Source organism: Gopherus evgoodei, chromosome 4, assembly GCF_007399415.2.
Source record: "Gopherus evgoodei ecotype Sinaloan lineage chromosome 4, rGopEvg1_v1.p, whole genome shotgun sequence".
Taxonomy (NCBI): Eukaryota; Metazoa; Chordata; order Testudines; family Testudinidae; genus Gopherus; species Gopherus evgoodei.
This window is the reverse complement of record NC_044325.1, coordinates 112614788-112642686: the sequence shown is the minus strand read 5'-3', so window position 1 is coordinate 112642686 and position 27899 is coordinate 112614788. Positions and strand designations below refer to the sequence as shown.

The 27899-nt window shown below is 46.9% G+C and overlaps 1 protein-coding gene and 1 long non-coding RNA gene across 4 annotated transcripts in view; one reads left to right on the top strand and one right to left on the bottom strand.

Annotated features, from left to right (window-relative positions):
* The window catches only part of LSP1 (lymphocyte specific protein 1), an 89228-nt gene that overhangs the window by 40840 nt on the left and 20489 nt on the right, over positions 1–27899 (top strand). For 2 of the 3 annotated variants that reach the window (XM_030560589.1, XM_030560590.1), the window contains exons 2-9: positions 1693–1845; positions 9287–9469; positions 20152–20380; positions 21524–21652; positions 25428–25471; positions 25783–25864; positions 26337–26477; positions 27818–27898. In XM_030560589.1, the coding sequence (XP_030416449.1) occupies positions 1693–1845; positions 9287–9469; positions 20152–20380; positions 21524–21652; positions 25428–25471; positions 25783–25864; positions 26337–26477; positions 27818–27898 (1042 nt within the window). The remainder of the gene's footprint in view (positions 1–1692; positions 1846–9286; positions 9470–20151; positions 20381–21523; positions 21653–25427; positions 25472–25782; positions 25865–26336; positions 26478–27817; position 27899) is intronic. The other variant, XM_030560591.1, reaches the window with a different exon arrangement.
* On the bottom strand, positions 7810–13836 carry LOC115650524. The gene is made up of 3 exons (XR_004000112.1): positions 13806–13836; positions 12589–12592; positions 7810–7934 (listed from the first exon to the last, which is right to left on the bottom strand). It is a non-coding gene; the product is annotated as an uncharacterized LOC115650524 (long non-coding RNA).

Genomic DNA, 27899 nt, shown 5'->3' with positions numbered 1-27899 from the left:
GCTCTGCACAGCACTTAAGCACGTTCTGAAATCCCTTTTAAGTGCATTTGCTTAAGTCCTTTCCTGAATCAGGACCATCACGTACAGAACAGCTATGCAGCACACTTCCCCTATGCTGCCCTGTCAAGGTGCTTCAACTCTGACCTAGGGGTTAGAAGGTGATTTGGTTTCCCAGGCCATCCAATGCTAGATCTTTTTGTTGAGCCTGCCAGAAAGGCCATCAGTTGCCATGATATCAGTGTGATAAGAGTAGCTGCCCCCTGGACGGAGATTCATACAGTCTTTTCACATGCCCTTTTCGGTCACTGCCAGCTGAGGCTGGATGATACACAGGAAAATGACCAGATGATCAAACCAAGAAAGCAGGACATCTATCCTGTAGCAGGCGTGGGCAGGCTGTAGGGCAATACCTATCGCGTAGGTGGCACCAGGTGCTGGAGGGAGAATTTCCCTGCAGTGGGGATTTCTAAGCGGCACCCCTGCTGAGACAGTGTGAGTCATGCTGTTGAGCATCCTGTGGGATACTAGAGCTGGTGGGAAACCAGAATTTCTGTCCCATGGGAAATTCCAGCATTTTGCGGGGAGCGGGGGGGGTGGGGGTGGTGGAATTCCAGATGGGAAATAAAAGCTGAAATATTGAAATTTCCCAAAGAATGAAAATTTTGAAAAATTTAAATTTGGGACCATTCAAATGGTTTGTTTTAATAAAGTCAAAATGTTTCATTTTGACCATATTCATGCTGATTTTCATATTATAGTAAAAGATTACCTGTAACATACTAAATATAATGTAATAGTGAAGTCGATATTTAGTATAAAGGTCAGCATGAAATGACTTGCAATGATAGCCAAAAAGAAACATTTTGACTTTATTGAAACAAAATGAAAAATGATTTGTTCTGACTTTTTTCCCATTGAAAATTTCATTGAAATGGACGCATTGCCATGAAATGTTTTGATTTTGACAAAACTGCACTTTTTTTTTTTTGATGGAAAACAGTTCCATGGAATACATTTTGACCAGCTTTATGGGATAATTAGGTATCCTGTTTTAGTTTCAAATTTCTGATACAATCCATTGGAAAATGGGACTACCTTGGAAAGAATAAGACATATTGTCACTTCACATATGAAAGACTAGATAAATTAAAAAAAAAGAACTAGATAAGTTCATTGAGGATAGGTCCATCAATGGCTATTAGCCAGGTTGGGCGGGAATGGTGTCCCTAGCCTCTGTTTGTCAGAAACTGGGAATGAGGGACAGGGGATGGATCACTTGATGATTACCTGTTCTGTTCATTCCCTCTGGGGCACCTGGCACTGGCCGCTGTCAGAAGACAGGATACTGGGCTAGATGGACCTTTGGTCTGACCCAGTAGGGCTGTTCTTATGACTCTATCATACACATTTTGTTACCCATCCCCTAAGAAGCAATCCAGTCCTCTCATACATGGCCTGATTCTGCAATCCTACTTTCTCATGTTCTGTAGCACTTACACAAGTTGTCTCCTTGGCTTCCAGGCATGCTGCTAAGGTAAATAAGTGCTCCTGGCTTGGCAGGAGTGAAGCTCACAGAATGGGGCCCACGCAGTGCTGTGTTTTTATCCTGAGATTCTGGGACGTTTTCCCTTCATTTGCTTCTCTTGGAACTGGCTGCCTGCATTAAGAATGCATTTCCCTTCTGGTTGACAGGCTGACAGCACAGTGGAGTGTGGAGGATGAGGAGGAGGCAGCGAGAGAGCGGCGTAGAAGGGAACGGGAGAAACAGCAGCGGTCCCAGGCAGAAGATGGCTTGAACAACACCAACTCCTTCTCAGAAAGTGGGCTGTCAGCCCAGGAAAACCAGTAAGAAGAGCTTGAGTGTAGAACACTCTTCAAACAAGCACCATCCTAGTGTCAAAAATCCTCACTATATGCTAGTGCTTGTGTTACCCAGACCCACTCACTGTGCCATTCTGTTCTGTCCCTGTCTAGTGTTGTCTGGGTCACATCTAAAAGTTGATGTGATTGGTAAAGCCTTGGCTGGCAAAGGAGCATTTTTTAGATTGATGCTTGTGCTTTAAAATTCAGAGGTCCCAGGTTCTATCCCTTCTGCCAACAACCCTTTTAGGGAGACAGTTTTTCATTTTCCTATGAGATAAAAATGCCAGGGGCTAGGAGTTTAAATGCAGAGAGTTCAATAAGGGTTAAATTGATGTATAAGACCCCAATTCAGCAAAGTGTTTAAACACATGGTTAACTTTAAGGATATGCATAGTTCCGTTGAAGTCTACAGAACTTGTTTAAGCATATTAAGTGTTTTGTAGGATCAGGGCCCTGATCCTGCTACCACTTATACATGTGCTTAACTTCACCAATGATGGTTAAGCATGTGCATAAGTGATTGTAGGATCAGGGCTAAGGCACAAAAGCAGCAAACAAAATTATGGGGAAAACAAATCAAAATTTTTTTGTGAAAAATAGTTAAAGGAAAACATCTGAATTTATTCATGAAAACAATTTTTTTTTCATGAAAAAATGCAGAATTTTTCATGAAAAGAATTCAGGATTTAAAAAAAATTTATGAAGATTTTTATTTTCAAATTCATGTGAAAATGTTTCCTTTCTTTGTGAAAAGCATTTCATCAATATTTCAAAAATGTAAATATTTCTGCCAGCTCTAAAAAGAAATGTATTTCATTAAAAATGTAAAATGTGCAATATAATATTAATTGAGAACATTTCTAGACCACCTTTTATACCAGGATCACAAAACACTTTACAAACATTCATTAACAAAGTCTCAGATCATATTGCTGAGGCAGATATCCCTATTTTACAGCTGTCTAGAGGCCTAGCAAAACTAAGTGACTTGCACAAAGCATCAAAGCAGAAGTTACAGTGAAAAAATAGCAGCCTCCAATAATGCAAACACAGAGGCCCTGCCCTGCAAAAACTTGCACACATGCTTAACTTTATGCCCCATGAATGGTCCCATTTACACCAAGAGGAACTATTCACAATGTATAAAAGTTAAGCACCTGCGTAAGCCTATACAGGAGTGGGCCTGTGTTTAGCTTTAATAGTCCTACTGAAAAGAGTGAAAAAGGCACGGAGAAACAGGGAAGGGAAGGGAAGAATAGAGAAAAAAGATGTGTGGAGGGTGGCAAATTTTTGGTGGAGTAATTACAGAAAATGTGTTTGATCCATTTGTCATATATGATACAATGGGGGGTTGACAGTTTCTGGCAATATACAAATAAATAGGAACAAAATTCCCAGCTGTATTAAGAGAGGGCCCGGAGGGGAGACCTGCCCTTCCCAGACCTGTCGTTTGGCTCATGGTCATTCTCTTTCTGTTGATAGACAGGGATTCATTGCACAGTATAAACTTCCATTGATTTTACTGGGAGTTTTAGGTGTGCTAGAAAAAGAGGAAAGAATCAGGCTCAAAACCAAAATGTTGTAACCTGAATGTTTAAATTTAGGAACCTGGAACCTAAATAAAAGTGGCATGCTTGTCAAAAGTGCCGAGCACCTGCCAGTTTTTGTTGCCTTCAGAGGGGTTTGTTGGTGCTGAGAATTTTCTGAAAAATCAGGACACTTTTATTTAGGCTCCTAAATATGGACTTAGGAGCCTAATTATAGGCAGGCATGTTTGGAGATTTTTGGCCAGAGTGACCAAAGATCCAAGTGTACAGTAGCAGATTAAAAGGTTGTTGATAAACTTCAGCCCACAAGGAAGGAGGAGAAAGGGTCATGCAGAAAGGTCTGAGGCATGATTTACACTTTACAATAAATAACCCCAGTGCAGGAGAACTAGCCTCACTCTTTGAGGATGGGGAAAAGATTCGGAAGCTTGTGGGCATCTTTCCACCGGGGCCAAAAGGGACCAAAGTAACTCATGCTAGGATTTTGTGACTCTTTGTGCCACTTTGATGGGCAGACCACATAGAAAGTTTTATGAGCTTGGTACTAGAGGTGAGCTAGTCCTTTAGCTCAGGTAGTGAAGTTTGTGGGTTGTTTTTTTTTTGTTTTTGTTTTAAAAAGATCCAGAGGTCCTGGGTTCAATCCCCCCTACAAATACACAGGCAAATATTGGTAGATGGAGTGTTGAGGGTTAGGGAGAATGATGGGAAACCTATAGGTATCATTTAGGCAGGGATGAGCCTGGACCCAAATCCCACATCCAGATGCCCCAGAACAATGGAGAGGTTTGATAGTAAAATCCATCCTTTCTCAAAACCTGCCTGCTGGCCATCTTGACTCCTGGCTTTTATGGATGAGCCTTAACCAGCCTCTTTGCTTTGTTATACGCTCACACCGATAGCACTGAGCTATTGTGCCTCACTCTAAAATCGCATTTTCTTCTCTCCAGCCTCTTCTGCAGCTGCTGACGGCCACCTGGGCTGGCTTGCTGAGCTGGGGTCAGCCTGCCATTAATCTTCCATAAGTCTTTGCTTTCTCTTGTGTAAACACCACGCCCCCATACAGTGACTCACCCCATTCATGCAACTCATCTTTGTGTAAACAGGCCCTCATCATTTCCTTGGGGGGAGGGACTTTGCACAGCCCCCAAAGAAAATCTGGGTTACATTTGCCCCTCCTCCTCCCCAGACAGCTGTGGTGGCTTCCCTGTAGGTCTGGATGCTGGAGTGGTGCCAAGCCATTTAGTATTGAAATGCTGGAGCGGTGTTATGCCAGCCCCACTCTCACCCCTTTTATTTCTCCTCCCGGGTGATCTTGAGTTCTGAGGGGAGTAAGGGGGAGACTAGGCTGTGAAATCAAAATTACCCCAAACTCCAGCCCAGTGGCATCTATCCTTTGCAGCCTGAGTGCTGGGGGTGGTATTTCAGAAAGGTCAAGAGGCTGCAGACGGGACATCGAGGCAGATTCTTGAGCATCGCAGAGGGAATGGGGACCACCTACCAGTCCCCTGCTGGGGATTTGCCATGGAGCTTAATGCTTTCTCTGTCCTTGGTAAAAGGATGTCCTTGGGTCAGGGAATGACTAGAGTGGACTGTGCTCTGGCTATCCCCCAACTGGTGTATGGCCTTTCTCTATGCCTTTAAGTGCTGAGCTTCCCACCCAAGGATCGCTCTTCCCCCCGGCCCTGACTGGGGATTTGAAAGACCTGGAATCTTTTCCTGACTCTGCCACAGAGTTCACTTTGTGTCCTGGGCAAGCCTCTTCTCCTGTCTGTGCTTCAGCTGGTCATTGGTAAAACAGGAATCATACTTCCTACCCTGTCCATTCAGATTGTTAGATTTTTGTGGCAGAGACTCTCTTACTATTTGTGTGAATAGAGTCGAGCACGGTGTCTCGCTCGGGGCCTCTGGCAACTACAGGAATAATAAATCCTAATCCACTTTCACCTGCGACATCACAGATTGTCATTGTATCACTTAGTCAATATGGGAAGGTTCAATGGGAAAACGTCATGAAGAACCGTGAAAGATATCCTTGGCTTCTCAACTGGCTGACCATCTGATTTGGGGCAGGAGGAAATGCCAACCCAGTTACTGAAGATCCTTGTATTACTAGGGTCCTTCTGGAGATATAGGGCATTGTGGCTACTTAAATCTGGGCCTGTCTGTTGTTGTCAGCTGTCACAAGGCTTGTGATAGCTGATTTTTCCCCCCAAAGACTCAGCTGCTGGAGTCACATGAACAGGAGAATTTCAGCTTTCATTATTTTTAAAAAGTAAGTTTCTAGCCCTTGTGGTTGCAGAGAAAAGCTGGAAAATGTATGTAGTCCAAATGCTCCCTAAGGCTCCGAACTCAGAGAACAAACAAGACCCCCCCCACCATACATTAATCTATTAAAAAAATCTCATTGGTTTTAAGCCAATCTCAAGATTTCTCAAGGCCCAACCCGTGATTTTTTTAACATTTGGGGTTGGCCATCCTTTATCTTGGGCATCTCACTTGAAGTCACCACAAGCCTAGATGGTGAAGGAGAAAGGGAGAGGCAATGACAGTAAAATGGCCCAAAGTTGCTCTGCAACAGGCAGCCATGTGATCTGGAGGAGCCAATCCTCCTTCTGATCACCTGCCACTCAACTGTGCCCTGGGCTTTTTTGTGTCTTTGTGTCAAATCACAGCCATTGGGTTGCATCAGAGCTTTGGAATGTGGTCTGTAAGCGCCCTGCTGGTAGGGTGATGAAGCTCTGCAGGCTCTTGGCAGTTGGATGGAAGTTCTTCTTCACCTCTTTTCTTTCCTGTTTGGTGACTGAACAGAGAGTTTTCCTCTCACCAGTGGAAGGACAGGAGATCTTTCCAGAGGTTAAGCTCCTTTTGGTCCCCCCCCCGCCCCTCCTCACAGGGTTTTTTAAGGAGCAGAGGGATGAACACTTGGCCATGCCAAACTACGCTGGCGTGTGCCAGCTCAGCAAATGCCAGTGGGTGGCATGGCATGGGAGGGATGAGACTGCCAACGTGTGTGTTTTCAGGAGCTCTATAAAGTGCAGTTATGAATCCGAATGGAAAAGTGACACTGGGAAAAGGACACCTATTCACTGCCAATACCTGCTGCCTTCGGGGCACATCCAGTTCTCAGTGGAGTCAATGACAAAATTCCCCTTGGTTTTTTTAGCACCAAGGCTCTACCCTCCTAGATCCATATCTGCTTATATGCTGGGGTAAGAGCAAGTTTGTTAAACTGCTGCCAGCCATGAAGAGTCCAGGAAGACACAAAAGAGCAAAGCCAGATTGTGTTCTGCCTCACATATCATCAATAACAGTTGCTGTCTAGAAACCGATCCCAAAACCCTTATTGCTGGCAATGAGGCATGAAGCAGAAGGCACGTAGGTAGGTTTGCATTAGGGTGACCAGATGCCCCGATTGTATAGGGACAGTCCCGATTTTTGTGTCTTTTTCTTATATAGGCTCCTATTATCCCCAACCCCATCCCGATTTTTCACACTTGCTGTCTGGTCACCCTAGTTTGCATTGACAGATGGGGACCAGTCTATCTGAGCCACTTGTCTGCCCTCCCCCCATTAACACAGATCCACACACCTTATCATCTGTAATGCATTTAACCTCCCAACACCCCTGTGAGGGACAGAAGTGCTATTATCCCCATTTTACAGATGGGGGAACCAAGGCACAGAGACATTAAGTGTCTTACCCAAGGCCACACAGGAACTCTGTGGCAGAGCACTGGATTGACCCCCCAAGTCCCAGGTTGGAGCCCTATCCACTGAACCATCCTTCCTCTCTCACTCATCCATTGCTGTGCATCTGTGTTGTGATTTACACCACTGCCAAATGGGTGAAAAGTGCTTTCATTCTCATTTGGGAGTGTTTTGCACCCACTTGGCACTAGTGTAAATGGCATACCCAAGCTGCAGGGCAAACATGAATGGGACCCTGGGTTCCTAAATGCATTTAATAAGATTTTGCACCAGAGTCTCTGGTCTCGCCAAACTGTGCTCAGTGCAGGACTAGAGGAAGGGGTGAAGGCACTGGTGGCTGAAGGCAGCCCTAGCTTATGCCGGGATTTCCTGTGGCCTCACGAGGACATCTGAGGAGCCAGGAATCAGTAGGAGCACAGAGGACAGGTGTCATGGAGTCCCTGGGTGATGCTCTGGAACTGCTCCCCACAAAGCCAGTCAGGACTTTGGGGAGCCTCCTCTCCCATGGAGCAGACTGTCTTCAGGGCAAGAAGCTCACATGTCTTCACCTCCTGGATCTGACCTAGGAGCATTCAGCCTTTTCCCCTCCCTGCGCTTCCCACAGGGAGTCTGCCCAGGCGGGGTCCTAGGGAAGTGAGAGGGTCCTGCACGCACCCCCAACTTCGCAGTCAGATGTGACTCTTAGCCAGCCAGTAAAACAGGTTTATTAGATGACAGAAACACGGTCTAAAACAGAGCTTGTAGGTACATAGAACGGGATCCCTCAGCTGGGTTCATTCTGGGGCCCAGCGAGCCAGACAACCCCGTCTGCCCTCACTTCCCGTCAGCTTCCAACTGAAACCCCCTCCAGCTCCTCCTTTCTGGCCTTTGTCTCTTTCCCAGGCCAGGAGGTCACCTGATCTCTTTGTTCACTTTTAGCTATTCCCTTGCAAGGGGGGAAGGGCCCTGGCCATTTGTTGCTAGGAGACAGATTGTTGGCCATTTATGCACACTGGAGACTTAAGAAATGCATAGGGGAAACTGAGGCACTCACACAGTATTCAGAGGAAACATTAAGAACAGTCCCACTTCATCACAACAGGTCACTGTCTCTTTTGCCCCAGGAATGGAGGTGAGGTGGAGTTGCTGTGTTGTTCAGTGGATTCCCCTTATACCAGGAAAATTCCTAAGGGTATGTCTACATCTACAATTTTGCAGCGCTGGTTGTTACAGCTGTATTAGTACAGCTATATAGGGCCAGCGCTGCAGAGTGGCCACACTTACAGCAACCAGCGCTGCAAGTGGTGTTAGATGTGGCCACACTGCAGCGCTGTTGGGCGGCTTCAAGGGGGGTTCGGAGAATGCAAGAGCAAACCGGGGAAGGAGACCTGCTTCCCCGCAGTTTGCTCTCGCGTTCCCCGAACCCCCGAGCAAGCAGGTCTCCTTCCCCGCGGTTTGCTCTCGCGTTCCCCAAACCCCCCTGCAAACCACGGGGAAGGAGACCTGCTTGCTCGGGGGTTCGGGGAATGCGAGAGCAAACCGGGGAAGGAGACCTGCTTCCCCGCGGTTTGCTCTCGCGTTCCCCGAACCCCCCTGCAAACTGCGGGGAAGGAGACCCGCTTGGGAGGGGGATTCGGAGAACACCGGAGCAAACCGCGGGGAAGGAGACCTGCTTGATTACCAGAGAGGCTTCCTCAGGTATGCTGGGATACCTGCTTATTCCACGGAGGTCAAGAAAAGCGCTGGTAAGTGTCTACACTTGATTACTAGCGCTGGATCACCAGCGCTGGATCCTCTACACCCGAGACAAAATGGGAGTACGGCCAGCGCTGCAAACAGGGAGTTGCAGCGCTGGTGATGCCCTGCAGATATGTACACCTCCTAAGTTGCAGCGCTGTAACCCCCTCACCAGCGCTGCAACTTTGTGATGTAGACAAGCCCTAAGTGTCTGCTCTGTGGTGTTTTCCTAAGTGGTTTAGGCTGCTTTGTGACCTCTCCTTTAATGGAGAATGAGGACGGATGGAATTCTAGAAACTAGGCCCTTATTGATATCAGAGGAGCTACTAGAGGAAGGTTATGATAGCTAGGGTACTGCAAAGGGAAGGACCATGACCAGCATGGGGTTCATTGGTACCAACTTTGATCTTTTGCAGTTCCACTGTTCTAATCTTTCTCCTGCTGTGTTTCAGGTTTGACTTTAAGCCTTCAGGGACCTCAGAGCTGGAAGAGGATGAGGGGTTCAGCGACTGGTCTCAGAAGCTCGAGCAGCGCAAACAGAGGTGGGCTGCAGAGGGAACACAAGAGGAGGAGCGAACATCCCCCAGGGAATGGACACAGGCCCAGGAAGCAGAACCTACTTGCAGAGAAGAAAGGTACAGCAATGAAGGAGCTCCTCCAAAGGAGGTTGCATCTTTCTGAGGGCAAGCCCAGAGCATAGCCAGGTTGGGAGATGGGAGCAGGAGGGTTTGGGCTGAGCTATATCTGCAGGAAGAACTAGTTTGACAACTCAGAGGCTAACACTCAACTCACAATAATTTATGCTATTGTGGAGAGACAAGCTCAGATCCCAATGCCCCCAAACTCTGGTCATGTTTGGAGTCAGATGGAGCTTTCCACAGCTCTTGGGCAGATTCTGTGCTGTAATGTACCTCCAGAAGGCACAGCACAGAAGGTTAAGCCAAGGCCAGTGAGGACAAAGTTGGCTTTAAGCCACTTCTATGCCCTCCTGAGTCTAAGCGGCTGCAGGGGCTGAAATGACCTCCAGCATAACTTAGGCAGCCCAAGGAGCTGTTCTAAGTTATGGCAGTCTCCTAGCACTGCCTCTGGCTTGTGGTGCCAGCCAGAATGGTGCAGGTTATCATCCCCCACATCCTTGTCAGAGCATCTTCCCCAGCAGTGGAGTTCTCAGGAAAGAGTGGGCAATATAGGACTATTATATGCGGCCGAATACAGCACTTGTGTAATGCCCACAGACCATAGTCATCAGAACCTGGGATCTCAGGACATGAGCCACTACTGCATGAGCTAAAAGCCATATGGCCCTTACCGAAGACTGTAGAGCAGACTCATAAATCTCCCTTTCTCTCTAAGTGGTTTTAGTGCCACTAGATAGGACAGAACACCACACCCAGGTTTGTGGGTTACACCTGTGCCTGGGGAATTCTTCAAAAGGCACTTGCAGACTGTTTATTGTCACTGTACTCTCTCAGAGATAGTTCCTCCCTCCCCTATTGAGAGGGCAGGTCTTTAGCTATAGCTGGGCCTAGGCCCACCAGTCTCAGTATCAGCAATAGTTAAATCCCCAAATCCCTCACTTTGCTTCTGGTCCCTATCCCCTTGATGAGCTGACCCCTGGATCCAAACCCTTCCCTGGAGTACAGCTGCTATCTGGATCTGAACATCCTGTCCGAGCCTCATTGTTAGTCTGATGTTACTGGGATTTTTGTCTTAAAATCTCTTAGTCCCTTTTTATCCAGAAGGGTGAAAAGTTGCATAATTAACATTGCATCAAAAGCAGACAGAAATATAGCTTTCCTTGTCTCTCTAGCTGTATTTCTTTTTAAACATCTTAGCTAAATAAAATCTAAAGTGACATCTCCTCCCTCCTCTTTAAGGCCCTAATCCTACAAACACTCACTCATGCTTAACTTTTTATATAGCACTCATCCCATTGTCTTCAATAATACTTGCAGGACTAGGGCCTCCATTATGAAGGAACCCATTTCCCCCCAACTCTCCCTTTTCTCTCTCTTCTCCTGTGAAGATTTTTTGCTGGAAGAGGCTGACTCTTCTGTGTGTGTGTGAGAGAGAGAGCAGGCATACATCTGCTTTGCCTTTAACAGAGAGGATTTTCTATCTTTGTTGACCAGAAATGTTGCACCTTATTTGCCTGCTCCTTCCCTGCAACACTCTGTAAAAAAAAATTAAAATGCAACTTTGTTTCTTGCTTGACAAACACGGGCTGTGTAGTGTGAGGTGAGGCTGCTCTGTAGTAGCTGGAAGAGGGAAAATTGCACACACTTGTGGCAGGTGAGGCTCAATGAAGGGAGTTGCCAAGCAGCTGGAAAACATTTAAATCCAGGCACTGGAGCTCATGCAATTTTTACTGGGAAAGTGTTGAAGTGACATAGCAAAGGGCCAACCTAGGTTATCACCAGCCTTCCTCTTTGTTTGACTCAGTGTGGGTGTGATTTATGGGAACCTGAGGAGGTCCCTCACAAACCTGTAGGAAATTTCATTTTGCTTCATATGTTGTGCTCCCTAAGAGCATCTCCTTTTCCACTCCTCCTGCTGATATTGTACAGAGTAGTTGGAAGCCTTGTGTGAGCTCTCAGGTATGTCATGTGCTCCAGTTTCACCCTGTTCTTCCACAGTTGTCTGCTATCCCCATTGAAGGAATGTGACTGTAGTGCAGAGAACTGTTCTATCTCATTCCTGAGCTGTGGCTGGGATCCCTCCCCTTGGGAGGAAGACAAGTGTTTTTTCATGTTATGGACACATGCCACTGTATAATGCGCTGGTGAGAAGGGAGAGTAGTGCCCTACTGAATGGAACTGTGACTTGTGTCATAGGCCCAGTACTGCTAGCTTCTAGCTTTGGTGTTGGGATTCTGTGCTCTTGGAGCTATAGGAACCAAACTTGCCTCTTGCTGCAGCTGTGAAGTTCTGAATAGCCATGGTATGCAGCAGAGTGACTACTTGGCTGCGGGTTTGTTGTAAGACATTACTGGTGGTGTCAGATTAGTTGTCTTTTGTATTCCAGCACTCTGTATGTTGGTTATATTCCATATGTCAGATGTGTAGGGCTTTAATTCTAAAACAGGTTTGTGCTTTAGGCATAGGCCTTATTGGCTGGGCTCGCTCTATCCAGAACAGGTAGTTACCAGAGGCAGTAAAACATTCAGGGCATGTCTGTGCTGCAGTTAAACACCTGTGGCTGGCCTGTGTCAGCTGCCTTGGGTTTGGGCTGCAGGGCTATACAACTGCAGTGTAAAGATCTGGACTAGGGCTGGAGCCTGGGCTCTGGCACCCTCTTCACCATGGGGTCTCAGAATCTTTTTTTCTAGCCCAAGTCTGGATGTCTACACTGCAGATGTATAGCCCTATGAACCTGAGTCAGCTACAAAGGCAGTTCCGGGTGTTTAATTGCAGTATAGAGAGGCTGCTATGAGAACAACCACAGAGTAAGATGGGTGGCTATTTGCTATTTCAGCTAACATGTTAAACCTGGGTCTGCCTAGGGGTGTCAGTAGGGAGGACAGTTCTGCTGCTGTAGAGTGACATGCATCTTTCCCCACTGCTGAAAGTTGGGTGGGAGGTGGCGACTGTTGTAGGAGGGCAGCAGAGTCCGCCTTTGCTGCTGTTTCAGTAGAGGCCACCATGAAACTAGAGAACCTTTCAGTCCACTTCTTGCAGGGCCCATAGCTGCCATTTCAAGGTGTTTTAATAAATATAAAGTGGAGAAAACCTCTCTCTGTCTCTCCCCTGCCCACCTCCCTCTCTCCACAGCACTTAAGCTTAAAATAAAATCCCATTGCAGAACTGCTGGCTTCTGACAAGTCTGGTTTTCACTAAGTGACCATTAGCACTCACCCACAGCCTGCTCTGGGTGGGTCTGGGCTATACGCTCTCCTGCCACTGAGTGTGGTTCTATGAAATACTCTGAGCCTGGTGCCACCCTTCTTTGTCATTGTTAATGTACTAGGAGGATTTACTCTTCAACATTGCTGACTGTGGAACCAATGAAATAATCTAGCTCCCAAAAAGTCTAGTTTGGGTTTTACCCAATGCTCTGTGCACGTGGGCACAGGACACTTTTGGAGCACGCAGCACTGCACCAAAGGTGTGATTATTGGGGTGCTGTTTTTCTCACCTTAATTTTGAGACTTGGGGTATTAGTTAAAGGCTTCTGCTCACCTGAAGTATAATGCTGACTACAAGACACTTTTTTCCTTGTGGAAATGGACTTTTCAGACACGTGTATGTTCATGCAGTTTCAAGCTTGGTAGTGTGACCTACTTCTAACAGAGTATTGAATAAACCCCACCACTTACAACTGAGCATGCTTGTCAAGTGTACTACCAGTGCTACCTGCGAACGTGTACTCCTTTAGCTCAAGGGGAAGAGGCCAGTGCTGTAGAATCTGGGTTGAATCATGCTGGTCACCTGTGTGTATGATGTGGTGGGATTCAAGGGTGCTAATGTAACCACATTGTGCTGACTTTGTGCCCCCTGCACAGAGTGCTCTTCAAGAGCCACTGATAGATGCTGTGTCTGGGGTGTGACGTGCCCTGACTATTCTGCAGTGCCATAGTATCTAGTGACCTACTGCATCAGGGATGCAAGTTAAGGTACCCGTTGGAGTTGCTGTAATGTGTGTGTGATGGGGGGGGTGGGGAGGGTTAAGCCAGCCCCCAGCACTCTCAGGATCAAGGCATGCAAGCTGCCCCTCCCCTGGCTCTATGCCAGCATAGAAGGTGACTTTGACCTCTGCTGTCAGTGCTCTCAAATAATTTTTGTGAGATTGTTTAATATCTTGGTGGTGGTGTAGCTGTGTTAGTCACAGGATATTAGAGATAAGGTAAGTGAGGTAATATCTCTTACTGGACCAACTTCTGTTTTATTGTAGTTCAAAAGCTTGTACCTTTGCAGAGCTTTCTATCTGGGGAAGGAAGCAGTGTGTCTGACCTAAATACAAGTTAGCACAGACAGGGCCAGTGCAACCTATTAGGTGACCTAGGCGGTTGCCTAGGGTGCTAGGATTTGGAGGGTGGCATTTTCTTCGGCAGTGACCACAGCGGCTGGCTCTTTGGCTGCTCCGGTCACCACCGGCATTTAGGCGGAGGGAACTGGGGCAGGGAGGCGTGGAGAGGGCTGCCTGCAGCAAATAATGGGAGGGGGGGCAGCACTCAGGGGAACTCCCTGCCCCAGCTCACCCCTGCTGCGCCTCCTTCCCGAGCATGCCGTGGCTGCTTCACTTCTCCTGCCTCCCAGGCTTACGGCCCCATATGGCTTTGGTGTGGGGTGGTAGGTGACAGCTATGGGTGTGCTGTTAGTGGTTTGTCTTTCCTGTCTTCAAGAAAGTTCTCCTGGGGTATTAGGGTGGCCCTTTTCATGATGCAATCTCTGGCAGAGTGTCCTTGTTTAGTGAATGAAGTGGTGTTGTATCCATGTTGGTTCCAAGTAGGGTGACCAGATGTCCTGATATTTGGTGCTTTTTCTTGTATAGGCACCTATTATCCTCCATCCTCATCCTAATTTTTCATACTTTCTATCTGGTCATCCTAATTCTAAGACAAGGTGGGAAAGTGCCTCACCTGCCTTGTGTATCTTGTTTAGTGAAGGTGGTTTTAAGTGTGTTTAAGGTGTGTGTGTCTCAGGCTTTCTCTTTGGAGAAAATTCTGTGGTATTTGAGTGCCTGGCTATAGATAACTTTGTGGGGAGGGCGAAGGTGTCTGGATTTGTGGAGGCAAATGTGGTGACGGGTGGATTTCTTGTATATTGTGATTTGATTAAGCTGATCAAGCTGGTGTCCAGGAAGTTGATGCTAGTATGGGAGTCTCCTAGAGAGAATTGTGGTGGAAATCTGAGGGAGTTTAGATCTTCTTTCTGGAGGATGGAAAATATTGATGTATCTCAGGTATATTATTGATTCTGCAGTGCATTTGTCCAGAAATTCTTCCTTGAGGTGGCCCATGAAGATGTTACATATTGGGGAGCCATCCTGGCACCCATGGCTGTTCCAGTGGATTGGGCAAAGTGTGTGTTTAAATTGAAGTTGTTGTGGGTGAGGGTGAAATGGATGAGTTTGGCAATGTGTTTTGGGTGGATTTCTGAGTTTCGTGCATTACCTTGTGTGTATTTGAGGCAAGCAGTGATGCTATCATGTCCCAACTAATAATTAGCTCAGACACTGTGCCTCCTCCCCGAGACCTGAAGAAGAGCTCTATCACTTCAAAGCTTGTACCTTCCTCCGACAGATATTGGTCCAATAAAATATATTGTAGCTTTATCTAATATCCTCTTAGAGATTGGTCTCTATACAGAGACAGGAGCATTTGGGTTGCTTTCTGCCTGGTCAGTGGCTGACCTCACTGTCTTTCTCAAAACTTGAGCCAATGTAATGCTGGTGAATGGTGATGGTTTAGCAGACCTGGAGATCAAAGGCTTTTAGTCTCTCATAGTAGGAACAGCATGGCATGAAGAGTGGCAGTGTCTGCTTCTCCCTCAGCCCTGACCTGGGAAGAGCTGGAGCATAGTTCTGTCTCTGCCTGACTAATCCTTGGCTTTTCTGTGGAGACCTGCCAACGGAGATGCTAGATGTGATGTGAACACTGCAGTCTAGAAAATGATTTCTGCTTGTACTGGCCTGAACTTAACCCAGTGCATGAGAGTGAAATGTGTTTCAAAGAGACTAGTTCTGAACTTGACACATCCTGTCATGACTGTGCTACTATAGGACAAATCAGTGCACTTCCATTGGATGGGGGGTTACTTTACAGATAGTGGCACTGCAGAAGACTGTGGTTTTAAGGCTGTGCTGCAAACCTTACTTAGAGCGTAAGATCTGTGGGACAGGGATCGTCTCTTGTTCTGGGTTTTGCACAGTAGAAAGTGGTTCATGACTAGAACTCCTAGATGCTATGGCAATACAAATGTAATGGTGAACGTATTTTTAGATCTGAGCACTTTACAAATGCCAGTGAATTGAGCCTCTCAGCATTGCTGTGAAGAGATCAAGTCTGGGTACTTAAATCCACTCCATTTTTGGTGGAAGAGAGTAGGCGCTGGTGGAAGCTGCTACATGAACAATTTCCCACCCCTCTGGAATCCCAGCAATTCTGGAGATGGGAGTCTCAGCTGTTTACAGCACCCTGTAGCCTTCTCCCCTGAAACCTGGTGTGCAGCTTTGGTATGTTATGGGAATGAGATGTGCAAAGAAGGATTGTCATCTCCCTTCAACCTGCTAGAGAAGTTCCAAAGTAGACCTGAGTTGTTGTTTGACTTTTCTGGTGTGGCCGCCAAACTGAAAAACCAGGGGAAATGTTGTTTTGGTTCCAAAATTGTTTGGAATTTGTCAGCAAATTATAAAAGTTCATTACAGGCCACCAAAGTGTGTGTGTGTGTGTGTCTTCACCCCGCCTCTTTGCCTTCAGCCCATTGGTTAGGGCAAACGGGATATACGAGACATTGGGATTTTGTGCACGGGGAACTTACAGTGGCAGTGAAAAACCCACACTCTTGGAGAGACGTGATATGCCAAACTAACCCAGGGTGGCTGTGCTGGCTTGATGGAAGAATTGTTCTGTCAACCTAGCTACTGCCCCTCAGGGGTGTGTGGATTAACTACAGCCAGGGGAGAATCCCTGAGCTGGAATTCCTGCTCTGGAGCAGGGACTTGAGCTCAGACCTTTCTTCTTCTCTTCTTTCCTCTCCTCCCCGAACCTGCTGTGTCTCCAAACTGCCAATCTGTAGGCTGTTATGGGTGGGTTGCTCTCAGTCTGTCTTGTTGAAGCTGTTCCACTTCATATAAATATCTAAATAGTCATGGTGACAAAGAGTGAAGAGGAGTCTAGCCTGGTGATTAAAGCACTGAGCTGGGAGGTAGGAGATGTAGTCATTCAGATCTTCTCTCTGCCTGCCTGATTCAGAGGAGGGGTTTGAATCCACATCTCCTACCTTAACTACCAGGTTGGAGAGAGGTACTCATGCTCTCTCCTGGGCACAATGAAGGAAAGATTGAGAGCCTGGGTATGTGCAGACACCTGTTGAGTTCGTTGTCCTGAAATGACCTTTTTTCCCTGGGTTGACTAAAATTGTATCTTTCACCAAGTAAGTTACTTGCCTGAAAAACCTCATCATGTCCTACTCCTCTGGGCTAGGAATAAGGTGACAATGGGCAGTGATTCTGGACCAGGCTGCTGATTCTGCTACAGGGACTCCTCTGCTAGTCCTTTCACATGAACAACTCTTGGGAAGAACACCCTGGGCAAAGCCAGGCAGCTGCAATGTCAGCAGCACGTCACTTTATCTTGCAGTTCCGCAGACTTCACCAGAAGAGAAGGTGCAGGGCAAGTCTGGGTGAACCATTGTCCCTTTCATTCCTCTCAGTGCGTCTGGCAGAACTGGCACTTCTGAACAGAGCCTAAATCCTTCCTCAACTTCCCCTTTCACTCGCTACTACCTCTTGCTCAACACACTGTCCGTTACCTAACCTCGACTTGGTCGCTCCGTCTTTTGCTCTGCAGAGATGGCTGGTGATAGCTACTGTGGATTCAGGTGAGGGGACAATGCATGGGGTTAAGAAGGCAACCAGGCTGTGGACTTGATGCATCTGATTGTTGGCCTGGCAGTATCCGCAGCCTGCCTGGATACCAGCTGCATGTGCTAGTATCTAACTGAGGAGGGAGGTGTGCTTTTGTTCACTGTCTTGTGTTGTGATCAGTGCCTGGCTGGCCCATGCCCCCTCACCAGAGTTTGTTGTGTGTTAGTTCTGTGGAGCCCCTGCCAGCACAATGTTGCTCTCTGTTCTCCTCTAGTGGTTAGGTCAGGTATATGGGTTTAAGTCCTATACTGCCTTCAAGCTAATGACTCTTCCTTCCACTCAGGCAATAGAAGTGCTTATGCTTTTAGAGCCAGAGCTCCCTGTTTCATTGCTTGCAGATGACCAGTCCTGAGGCACGGCTACATAAACACAACTTGTTCAGTAGCAGTACAGCTTAAGGCGCAAAACATCCTTGCACCAGCCCCGCTCATGGGTGTGGATATTTCACGGCCCTGAGCGACTTAGTTATACTGGTTCTGTAGTGTAGACCTGGCCCTTGCCTCCCCAGAGTTGCAGCAGCTTAGAGATACCTAGTAGTTCCTTTTTGCTTGGGGTTTTTATCCCCTTCTTGCTACATGCTTTGAGCTGCAAACTCAGCTGATAGGAGGAGTCCACTTGCATGACTGATCTTCACTGGGAGGAGAGCAGAACAACAATAAGTCTTTTGTCCTCTTGTTGACAAATCCTCAATTGTAAGAGCCACCCGTAATCTCTCTGGTATTGATGGGCAGCCTCTTTCGATGGGGTCATAACAGTTTCTGTAGAAGAGCAGCTCTTCATGCTAATGTCACTCTCCAGTACTGTACAGCAATGCAGACAGTATCAGAGGCTCACAATACAACTGTTCCAATATTACATCACAGTATGCAACCCTGCTATTGAGAGTAAGATTAATGCATGCAGCAACTCGCATGCATTCAGTAGTCTAAACACTTTATTATAATTCTAATACCTATTTGAACAGTATTGACCCACAAGTGAGCTAAATGGATTCCAGCTGTGTCTAGTTTAGATATGGAGACCTTGCTGTGACCTGGCAAATGGCTTGCAGTGTCAGTCATTTTAGTGCCTCTGGAAAATCAAGCCATGAGCCTCTTTCTATATGCTTCAAAGAAATATGTGCAGTGGGTACCCTGGGCTGGGGCTACCTTTTAGAGATGGGCAGAGGGGATGTGTACCTAGCTTGGGTCTAGAGCTGTTTGGAATCTTTGCATCTTGAAAAAAGTTGCACAATTTCCCTCTTTTTTCCTCTTGCCCTACTTTTGACAATGTAGATTTGAATGTTTGGCTTTATCGTTGCTGGGTTTCCATTCTCCTTTGGCTGAATTCCAGTGGTTCCATTAGTTTCTACTGGTGAGAGAAAAAAGCAGGTAGAAAAATGGTATCAAAAAGAAAAAAGGAGCCGTATGGACAGACGGGCAGGCAGGAGTGTGTGTGTGTGTGTGTGTAAATGGTTCTTGTACCCTAATGAATAATGCAAACTGTCCTGTAGTTAGAAATCAAATTCTCCCAGAAGGTGGCTGGGGAACAAAAGAACAAGGGGGAGAAATCCCCTTGAGCTCAAGCTAGTCTTGCCCAACCTCAGACCACACAAGTTAGCTCAAATGGCCTCAAAATTAGAAGGGATCTCGGTTACAGCCTACCTGGATGAGGAAGTCCAGCTCTGGAGCTCAGGGACAGGGGGTAGGGCTCTCCTCCTGCTCCATACATCTGGAACTAGAAACGTGGAGGCATTATTTCTTGTTGTCTTTGCAGTTGAGACTGGAGCAGGAACTCTGTAGCAAGGAGAAGTGACATTTATTACTTAGTTCTTACCAGTCTTCCTCTGCCATTACTGTACTGACCTCCTCTCATGCTGTGCCTTAGCCGCAGGCCCATTTCAGATGGGACTCTGCGTTCGACATGAAGGCTGACAAATTGGAGGTGTGAGGTTATGAAAGTGCTCTCCTGTCTGTGTAATGCTGGTATCTAGCACCGAGTTCGCTGTGGAGAAGCTGGATTGCACTGCAGAAGTTGTTCAGAAGGGAAGTTGCCTCATGTAATTAAGTACAGTACATGGAGCCAAACCGACGTGATAAACAGCCTAGGGCCTGATCCAAGGCCCACTGAAATCAATGGAAAGGATCCTATTGACTTAAATAGGCTTTGGGTCCAGCTCCTGCTGCTGGAATGAATGTGGACCAGTGGACAGAACACTGGGCTGGGAATCAGGAGACCTGGCTCCTATTCCCAGCTCTGCCATTGACCCTAGGCAAATCTCTCTGCCTCTGTGTTTTTTCTCCTCCCACCCTCAGTCTGTTTAGGCTATAAGTCACTGCCCTGAAGATCTACGTCATGCTCTGTGTGTACAGCACCTAGTTCAATGGGGCATCTGTCTTAAGTTGGGGATTTTATGTGCCACCATAATGCAAACAATGATAAAAAGTGGACCTGATTTGCCTTCTTTTTTTTGAATGATTTCATCTATGTCTTAGTATAAACTTCCCAAAATGTTTGTAATTCTTCTTACTGTTTTATTGGCCAGTTCTGCCATGCACTAGCTTCTCATTAAACCAAAACCTACCTGTCCTAAATATTATATCTGTATTTGCACAGTATTTTTAGAACTCCAGTTGTATGTTGGGCCATTACTAATAAAGCTGGTGTTTTAAAGGTACAGGACACCAGATTTTCTGTAGGTTTGAAACACCCATTTCCCTTTCCAAAGGCTTCTTTCCCTCCCCACCTCTAGGTCTCCAGGACACTCCTATGAGGAAGAGGACAGTGGTCTGAGGGAAGCTGAAGTCAAGCTGGAGCAGGTCCAGCTGAATCAGGAGGCCCCGAAGGATATTCCTGGGGAGAACGAGGAGATGAGGCAGGAGCCGCTGGAGACGGAGGCGCCTCAGCAACTTTTTGAGGAAGAATGCATTCAAGAGCAGAAGCAAGAAGAAGAGGAGGAGGAGGAGAAAGCTGGGCAGGAGGTCAGGGCAGAAATATTGGATCTATGATCTCTCTTGGTATGGCTGTGACTTCATGGGGGACCCATCCATCATGTGGGTACACACATCGCAGTAATGTCTAAAACAGGGCTTGTACTTGTGGTACATACCTATCCCAGTAGCTGACAAGGGTCACACTAGTGCACACCCTGCCTTACGATGCTGCAGCACGTCTGCCCCAGCAGTTTGCTTTGGTATAGCTGCAGCTATGCAAGCACTCCCAGTTACATGTAGCTTAAATGTGTAGAGACCACTTTCATGTTTACTGGCTCCTTTCTTCTCTCCTCCCCTCCCCAAAATCAGTCACTGCACATAATAGAGAACTTAGTGCTGCTCTGACAAGTAGCACCACAAGGCCTGTAATTCTGTGTTCTAAGTTCTCTGCTGCGGTATCTGTTCTGCCCCTTATCATTGAGTATGGAGAGTGTAGGACTGGAGAAACTAACAAAGCCACAGATACAGGACTCTTAAGGAAATTCTGAACCTGTGTGTTCAGAACACCTTTCCCGCCCCCTCCTTTTTTTGTCCCATGCTCTGAGAAGCCTTGGCCTGATCTTCTAATAGATCTGAAAATGGGGTCCAGCATTTTTGCCTTCCATCCACTAGGGGTGTCTGTGCTGTATATAGTTCAAGGCATGATGTGGCCCTGGTAAACAAGGGAGACAAAGATGGAACTGCAAGATGTATGGAAGCCTGTCTGTGTCGCCTTTAGTAGTAATAAATGTTCAAGATGGACTGTGATTGCATATATCATGACATCCCTCTTATTAGGGGGTGTTATGGCTTCGTAGCTCCTCAGAATAAATGCAGTTACTTTCCCTGTCCTCTGCCTGAGAGTGGGCATATATAACCCTTTCTGATGGGGGCTGGGCAAAATTGGTGGGAAATGTCTGTGAAAGCTCATGCAGAATGCCTCATCAGTTCACTTTGTGACCTTGCACCTGTGGAGAGAAGGGAAGAAAAAAAAGTCTTTTTAAATGACAACCGGGAGAATGAATTTTTCACATGTGAAAGAAAGGTCAGAGTACCTTTGCCCAAAGCTTCACTTGTGGGGGTGGGTCTGACGCTTGTTACAACAGGCATTTAATCAGCTTTGCTCCTCATCTGCTCATTCTTTGCATGCAGGAGAAAAAGAGGAGAAGGAATGAGGAGGAGGAGACACCAGAAAAACGCCAGAAAGCGCCGAGCACCTCCAGCGTGGAAGGGGAAGAGGATGAACAATGTGATGGCCAGTCCCCAACGAGTTCCACAACAGTACGTGCTGCTAAGAATGCTCTGAATCGCAAGTGCACTTAGAGCTGGCCTAAACCTTAGCGCGAGGCGACCTGGCAGCCTGCTCGGAGACTGGTGTGGCTATGTAGTGGGGAGGAAAGATGGTCTAATAATTAAGACCTCAGGAGATCTGGATTCACTTGCCAGCTCTACCACAGACTTCCAGCATGACCTTGGGGAAGTCACTTGCTCTCTGTGCTTCACTTGTAAAATGTGCGTAGTACTTTCTCCATCTGTTTGTCTTGTCTACTTAAGCAGTCAGCTCTTGAGAGCAGGGATTGCCTCTCCCTATGGGGATGTACAGCATCTGGCACAATGGTGCCCTGGTCTCAACTGGGGCCTCTAAAAACTTTTATAATACAAAGCAGTAGTAACCCTGGCCATCTTCTACCTTCACGAATTTAATCAAACTGATAGTCTGTGGATACGCAGCCCTGTATATCCAGATATGGTAGGTATATGGGGAAAATGGCTCTTTCTTTCTCCTATCAGAGTTAATCTTGTTGGCCACGGATTAGGATGGAGCATGAGGAGTCTAGTGCATGCAGATTTCATTAGTCTTTGGTGTGATGGCTGAGCGTTCAGGTTGCCTCTTATGCACCTGTTAGCATTGTGCTCCCCTAGTGGCTCTTAAACCCCATGCTGCCTGCATGTGACTCAGTGTTGCCTGGCCAGGGAGAGTTATGTCACTTTAAAAGGTGTGACAAGAAACATGTAGCAAAGGGAGTGTTTCGTCTGTAACTGTTGGAGGAGCTGCTCAGATGGGCAGCAGAGCTTTGTTACATTACAGGAAATATTAACAATAAAAATCAAACTTCTGGGGAGCAATAGAACTACCTGGATTCTGGCCCCAGTCTATTTGCATAGTGATGCATGATGGGAATGTGTGCATGACTATCAAGCCAGGAAGTAAAAACCCTCACTGCACTGAGAGAGGGGACTGGGTGGTGTGTGAGCAAAAAAGAAATCTAGCTCGGGAGCTTTACTATGGACTTCAGTGAGAATATAATTGGGCTCGTGCTTCTGAAAAATCCCACCCTACCTTTTGGTACTAGGGACAGATGCTCTCTTGCAGTGCAACCCCCAAATCCCTATGTCTTCCTATGGAATTGTTGCTATGAACAATCTTGTACACAACAGGGAAGGGGTTAAATATCCACTGCCTCTGAAGGGGCCTTTATGGTGTTGGTGGGGAAGCTTCCCTACCGAGCAGGCTGTACACGCATTCATTCAAGGGAGAGAGGTGCTTACAATCTTTGCAAAGCAGAAAGGAGTTGTTATGCACAAGCAGTTGAAGGAATTTTGTTTAAACTATATATACTTAAAAGCCTGGATTATCCATAAGAAACCAAGAATGGAATCATTCCATAACATGACTGGTTTGGAAAGGCACGAGCCTGTGGGGAGAGTAATAGGATTAGGACATAAATGCTCTTTCAGTTTTAACCACAGTGCTGACTACTGGCATGAGACGGGGAAACTCACTCCTTTAGCTCAGTCAGTTGAAGCTGTGTCTCTTAGGTCCAGAGGTCCTGGGTGGGAGGGTGAGGTCTTAGCATAACAAGTAGCAGTCTGAGACTTCAAAGGCCTCTGTGGCCAGGAAAGGGGGATTTAAAAAATGAGAGCAATGGAGGAATGAAGGGGCTCTCAAGGCATGAAGTAGCCAGCCACAGAAGAAGGGAAGCTAGGCACCTGAAGCCTTGCCCCAGACTTTCTCTATGGCCTGGAGCCAGGAGGTCAGCTAGATATTTATAATGTTCCCTTCTGTCCTCTAAATGAATAGAGGAGTTCTGCAAATTCATGAATGTGAAGGTCTGGGCTGAGGAGTAGGGTTCAGGTGAGTGAGCAGTGAAGAAAGGCTGTGAATAGAGTGTCCTGCAGAAATGAAGCAACTTCTCCAGTTTGTACTTGTGATAGCTCTCTGTGGACCTGGGAGCAGTGTTAGTGCTGGAGTCTTGGTGGGGGAATGGAACAAGAGAGCAATCCCTTGTTCCTGTATAGTGCCTCTCCTCCAAAGATTACAAAACTTACTGTAAATACCCAACAGATGTGGGTTCTGATGCGCTATCCCTACTCTTCAGAAGGCCAGACACAGATGGTGATCTGCAACTTGCCCAAGATGCCAATTAACTTGCTGCTTGAGCTGGGAACAGAACCCAGAGGGCTGATTCTCTGTCCTGTCCCTTTCACACCAGTGTAAGGTGCTGCCCGGTTGGAATGGTCGTGTGCAGCACACACTTGGCACAGGAGCCAATGACTGCACAAGGGGCAGAGTGACAGAGGCTTAGAGCCCAGATCTCTGGATTCACAGTCATGAACTCAAACTGCAAACACCCCCCAGCCTCTCAAATGTTGCTGCTCTGACAGGCTGAGCTCTACTGATAAAGGAATAATTTTCCAGAGTAGAAAATGGACATATGTACTGCTCAGCGAGAGGTGCATTTTACAGAGAAAACACCCAAACAAGTATGCTATAAACCAGCAAAACAATCATCCTAATGCATCTCTGTTTGCAGATGCCCTCAAGCTCTATTACTTTAAACAGCCTTTTCTAATCTATCTTGCATATGTCCGCGTAGCAATTTGGACAGTCACCAAGAAGACAAGTTTGTCTTGTCAGATGCTTTATTGCTCAGTGACCTCTGAAGGTGTATTAAAACCCTTCTGCTTTGCAGCTTTTACTACTCGTCTCCCTCTGCTAATGAGTGCACAGTTCTACTGCACGCGGATGTGTGTGTGCAGGGTGAATCACTGTCATGGGGCTTCCAATTCTTGGTTTTGTAGGATTCCCTGGTAGTAAGGAATATACTACATGCTGGCTTGAAGGCTCCTGCTCCTTGTGCAGTGCAGAAGGCTCTGCTGGTTAAATCACTCCTCTGTCTTGGAGACTCCTTGCAGTGGAATGGCCAGTGTAAACTATGTACCTTCAAAGATGCCATTTTCGTCCATCTTCCACTTTTTCCTGCCTTTGTGTTTTTTTTTCCTCTTGTCTTTACCTTTATCTATACCTGCCCCTTCCATTCTACTCATTACCAAGAGCCTATGTGAGTCTTACAGTGGAGAGGCCCTGCAGCTTGGCCCCAGGGTCACCCATGTGCTGGAATATGATGGGATGGGAGGAGGGAAGCTTGCTGGTCAAGTTGCTGCTTACACTGGCAGCCTACATGCATGTTAGCTACTCCTGTGGCCAGATGAATTAGTGACCCTCGGAGAACAGGATCAGGTTGCGGCTGCAGTGGGGAATGGACTAGGTACAGATGTCCTGCAGCTTTTCCTCCTGCACTCTGCCCAATATGTGACTCTTCCTTCACAATGGGGGTGGGGAATCACTGGGCTGGAAATGTGGGGGGAAGCTTTTTAAAATACAGATGTTTGACTCTTCACTGCAGTTCATCCTCTGATGCTCTGGAAGCTCACTTTCCTGATAGCTCCTCCACTTTGAAGCCACCTCCAGAACTTGTTGGTCCAGCATCATCAGGTCTGCTGCATCTACCATCATTGCTGTTGCAGTTGAAGATGCCACCTCTTGACTGCAAAGTGGGGAGTTATAGGGACACCCAAGAGGGCTGACTGATGGTTCTGTCATTCCAGGGTACAGGTAGGGAGGTGGGAGGAAACAAGATACTTTTGAAACAACCCAAATTTCTCAGTTGGGGGTGGGGAGAACTCACTGATTTGAGTTATGGCCAATTAAGATGAGGGACTCAGGGCAGCAGGGAAAACTGATGTCTCTTCTTTCTCATATCTTCCCATTTAGATCACCGATCGAACTGAATCCCTGAACCGCTCCATAAAGAAAAGGTAATTCTCCTTCCACTGATTGACCTGTTGGTAAGTCTCCACTGGGCTTTGACTTGGGTATTGCTGTAACACAGACCTGCACCTGAACCAAAGATGCAATTCCAAGTGATCATGCTGGAGGGCTGTGCTGGTGGGTTGAGGGGGAACAATGTCCTATTGCTTAGTGGGTCACTTGGACATCTTTCAGAACCAGCATTTGTGACGTGGGATGGGGCTGAAACTAGTGGCTTCTTCCCAAAGAGGCTTGGGTAGACTTCACTCTGATGAGCTTAAGGCAATAAGACTTAATTCTTCCTTCCTTCTTTCTTCAGCAACAGTGTGAAGAAGACTCAGCCACCACTTCCTGTTTCCAAGATTGACGACAGACTGGAGCAGTACACTCATGCCATTGAGGTGATGCTCTTGATCATATAGGTGGCATGCTCTCGACCCAGAGCCCCATATAGGCTCTATTCTATTCTGGATAGTCTTCACCTCCTTTGGTCCTTGTAGACTCTGCCCTAGCAGCTAGCTACAATAATACTAGAAGGGATTGAATCTAATAGTCCTAAATCCTTCCATGCTCTTTAATTCATCAGGATAAGGAATCGTGTATCTTTTGAGCAGGAGTGCTGGAGATAGGAGAAAATGGCTTGTTCACATCTTACTACACAAGATGAGGGCTGTCTCCTCCTTGCAACTCTGTCATGAATTGGCACAATGTTCTTCTACTTAGCCTCCATATTCTTGTTCTGTTTCTGTCCCTTGACTCTGTAGTTAATGTATCCATCGGAATGATTATTTACAACCTCCTTTCTCCAAGAATCTAGTTACAAAAATCTGCAAGTGCTCGGAACACTTTCACTTTGATTTGCTTTGTTTCCAGACATCCGAGAAGGTTCAGAAACTCGTCCGACAATCTTCCCTTGAACTTGCCACCACAAGCATGGTTGTAGCCAGCACAAAAAGCCTCTGGGAGACTGGAGAGGTTGCAGCTCAATCCTCTGTTAAGTCACCATCCTGTAAGGTAAGACTGCTGAGCTTTATATGCCCAGCCAGCTCTGCTGCAGGAGAAGGGGTACAGCTCTTTGTTTCATAGGTGCTGACTTCTGCTCCCACCAGTGGTTGCTCGACCCCCCACTTTGCCCCCCAGCCCCGCCCTGACTCCACCCCTTCCATGAGGTCCTGCCCCACTCACATTCAAACCAAAGTCTCTGCCCCTCCCTGCCCCTATTCCGACTCTTTACCCAAATCCCTGCCCCAGCCCCGCCTCCTCCCCCTCGCTCCCAGAGCTCGCTATGCTGCCAAACAGCTGTTTGACGGTGCTGGGAGGTAGGCAGAGGAGCAGGGACATGGCATGCTCAGGGTGGGAGGCGGGGGAGGAGGGGAATTTGGCTACCAGTGGGTGCAGAGGACCCACTAACTTTTCCCCGTCGGTGCTCCAGCCCCAGAGCACCCACGGAGTCAGTGCTTATGCTTTGTTTAATGTCAGAGGGCTGCCCCTGCGTCTAACAGCATGAACTTCAGAGAGAAAACTTGCCCTGCTACATGGTTGGCTGGGTTTACTCAAATTATTCAGGTGCATATCACTGTGGAGCAGGGACTTAAAAGAACAATAGTATCAGGAGTAGCAATGTCAGGTTAAAACCACATTCTTCCCCCCTTCTACTGACATCCATGATGTTAAAACTTTCAGATGCTCTGTCCCTACTGCCTACAGTTCACTAAAGCTTTGTCTGTACCTGTATTAGCCCCAGCCACAACAATGCAAATACCAAGGAAACTGGTTTTGTTTATCCCGGCTTGAAATGGAGTTAAACTGAACGGTTGGAAACAGTTGTTTCCTTGTCTGCACTAGGAGCTACCCCAGTTGCTGTGTATTGATGGCTCAGTGGGGTCTAATCCAAGTACAGGCAAGTTGTAAATTTAAGCAATGGAAAGAATCGACTCTCCATTTCTAGTGAATTGCATTTTCTGGTTCAAGTGCTGACACAATGATGCAACATCTAGGTTGCAAAGGCCTCAAGGCAAAAATGTCTCTCTGAAAACTCTTTCACTTAAAGTTTCCTAGGAAATAAACTTTCCTATTAGTACTTCTTAATATTGTAAACCCTTTCCTCTACAAAACCTACATCTTGGGCCTTAGATCCAGTTTCCTGGTAAAATACCAAATGTTGGAGGATGGTTAAGAAAAGGGGAGTCTCAAGCCCCCTGGTATGCAGCCATGTTCCTGCCCAGTGTGACTCTACCCAATCACATGTCCAAATATAGTTATTGGGCAGATGGCTTCAGTCGGTGTGAAATGAACAAAGGCAGCTTTCAGCTGTGTTGGTGGCAGGGTGATGAGATTGATTCTTATGTCCCCAGGATATTGTGGCTGGAGATATTGTGAATAAGCGAAGCATGTGGGAACAGAAGGGTACCCCCAAAAATGAAGGCAACATCAAGG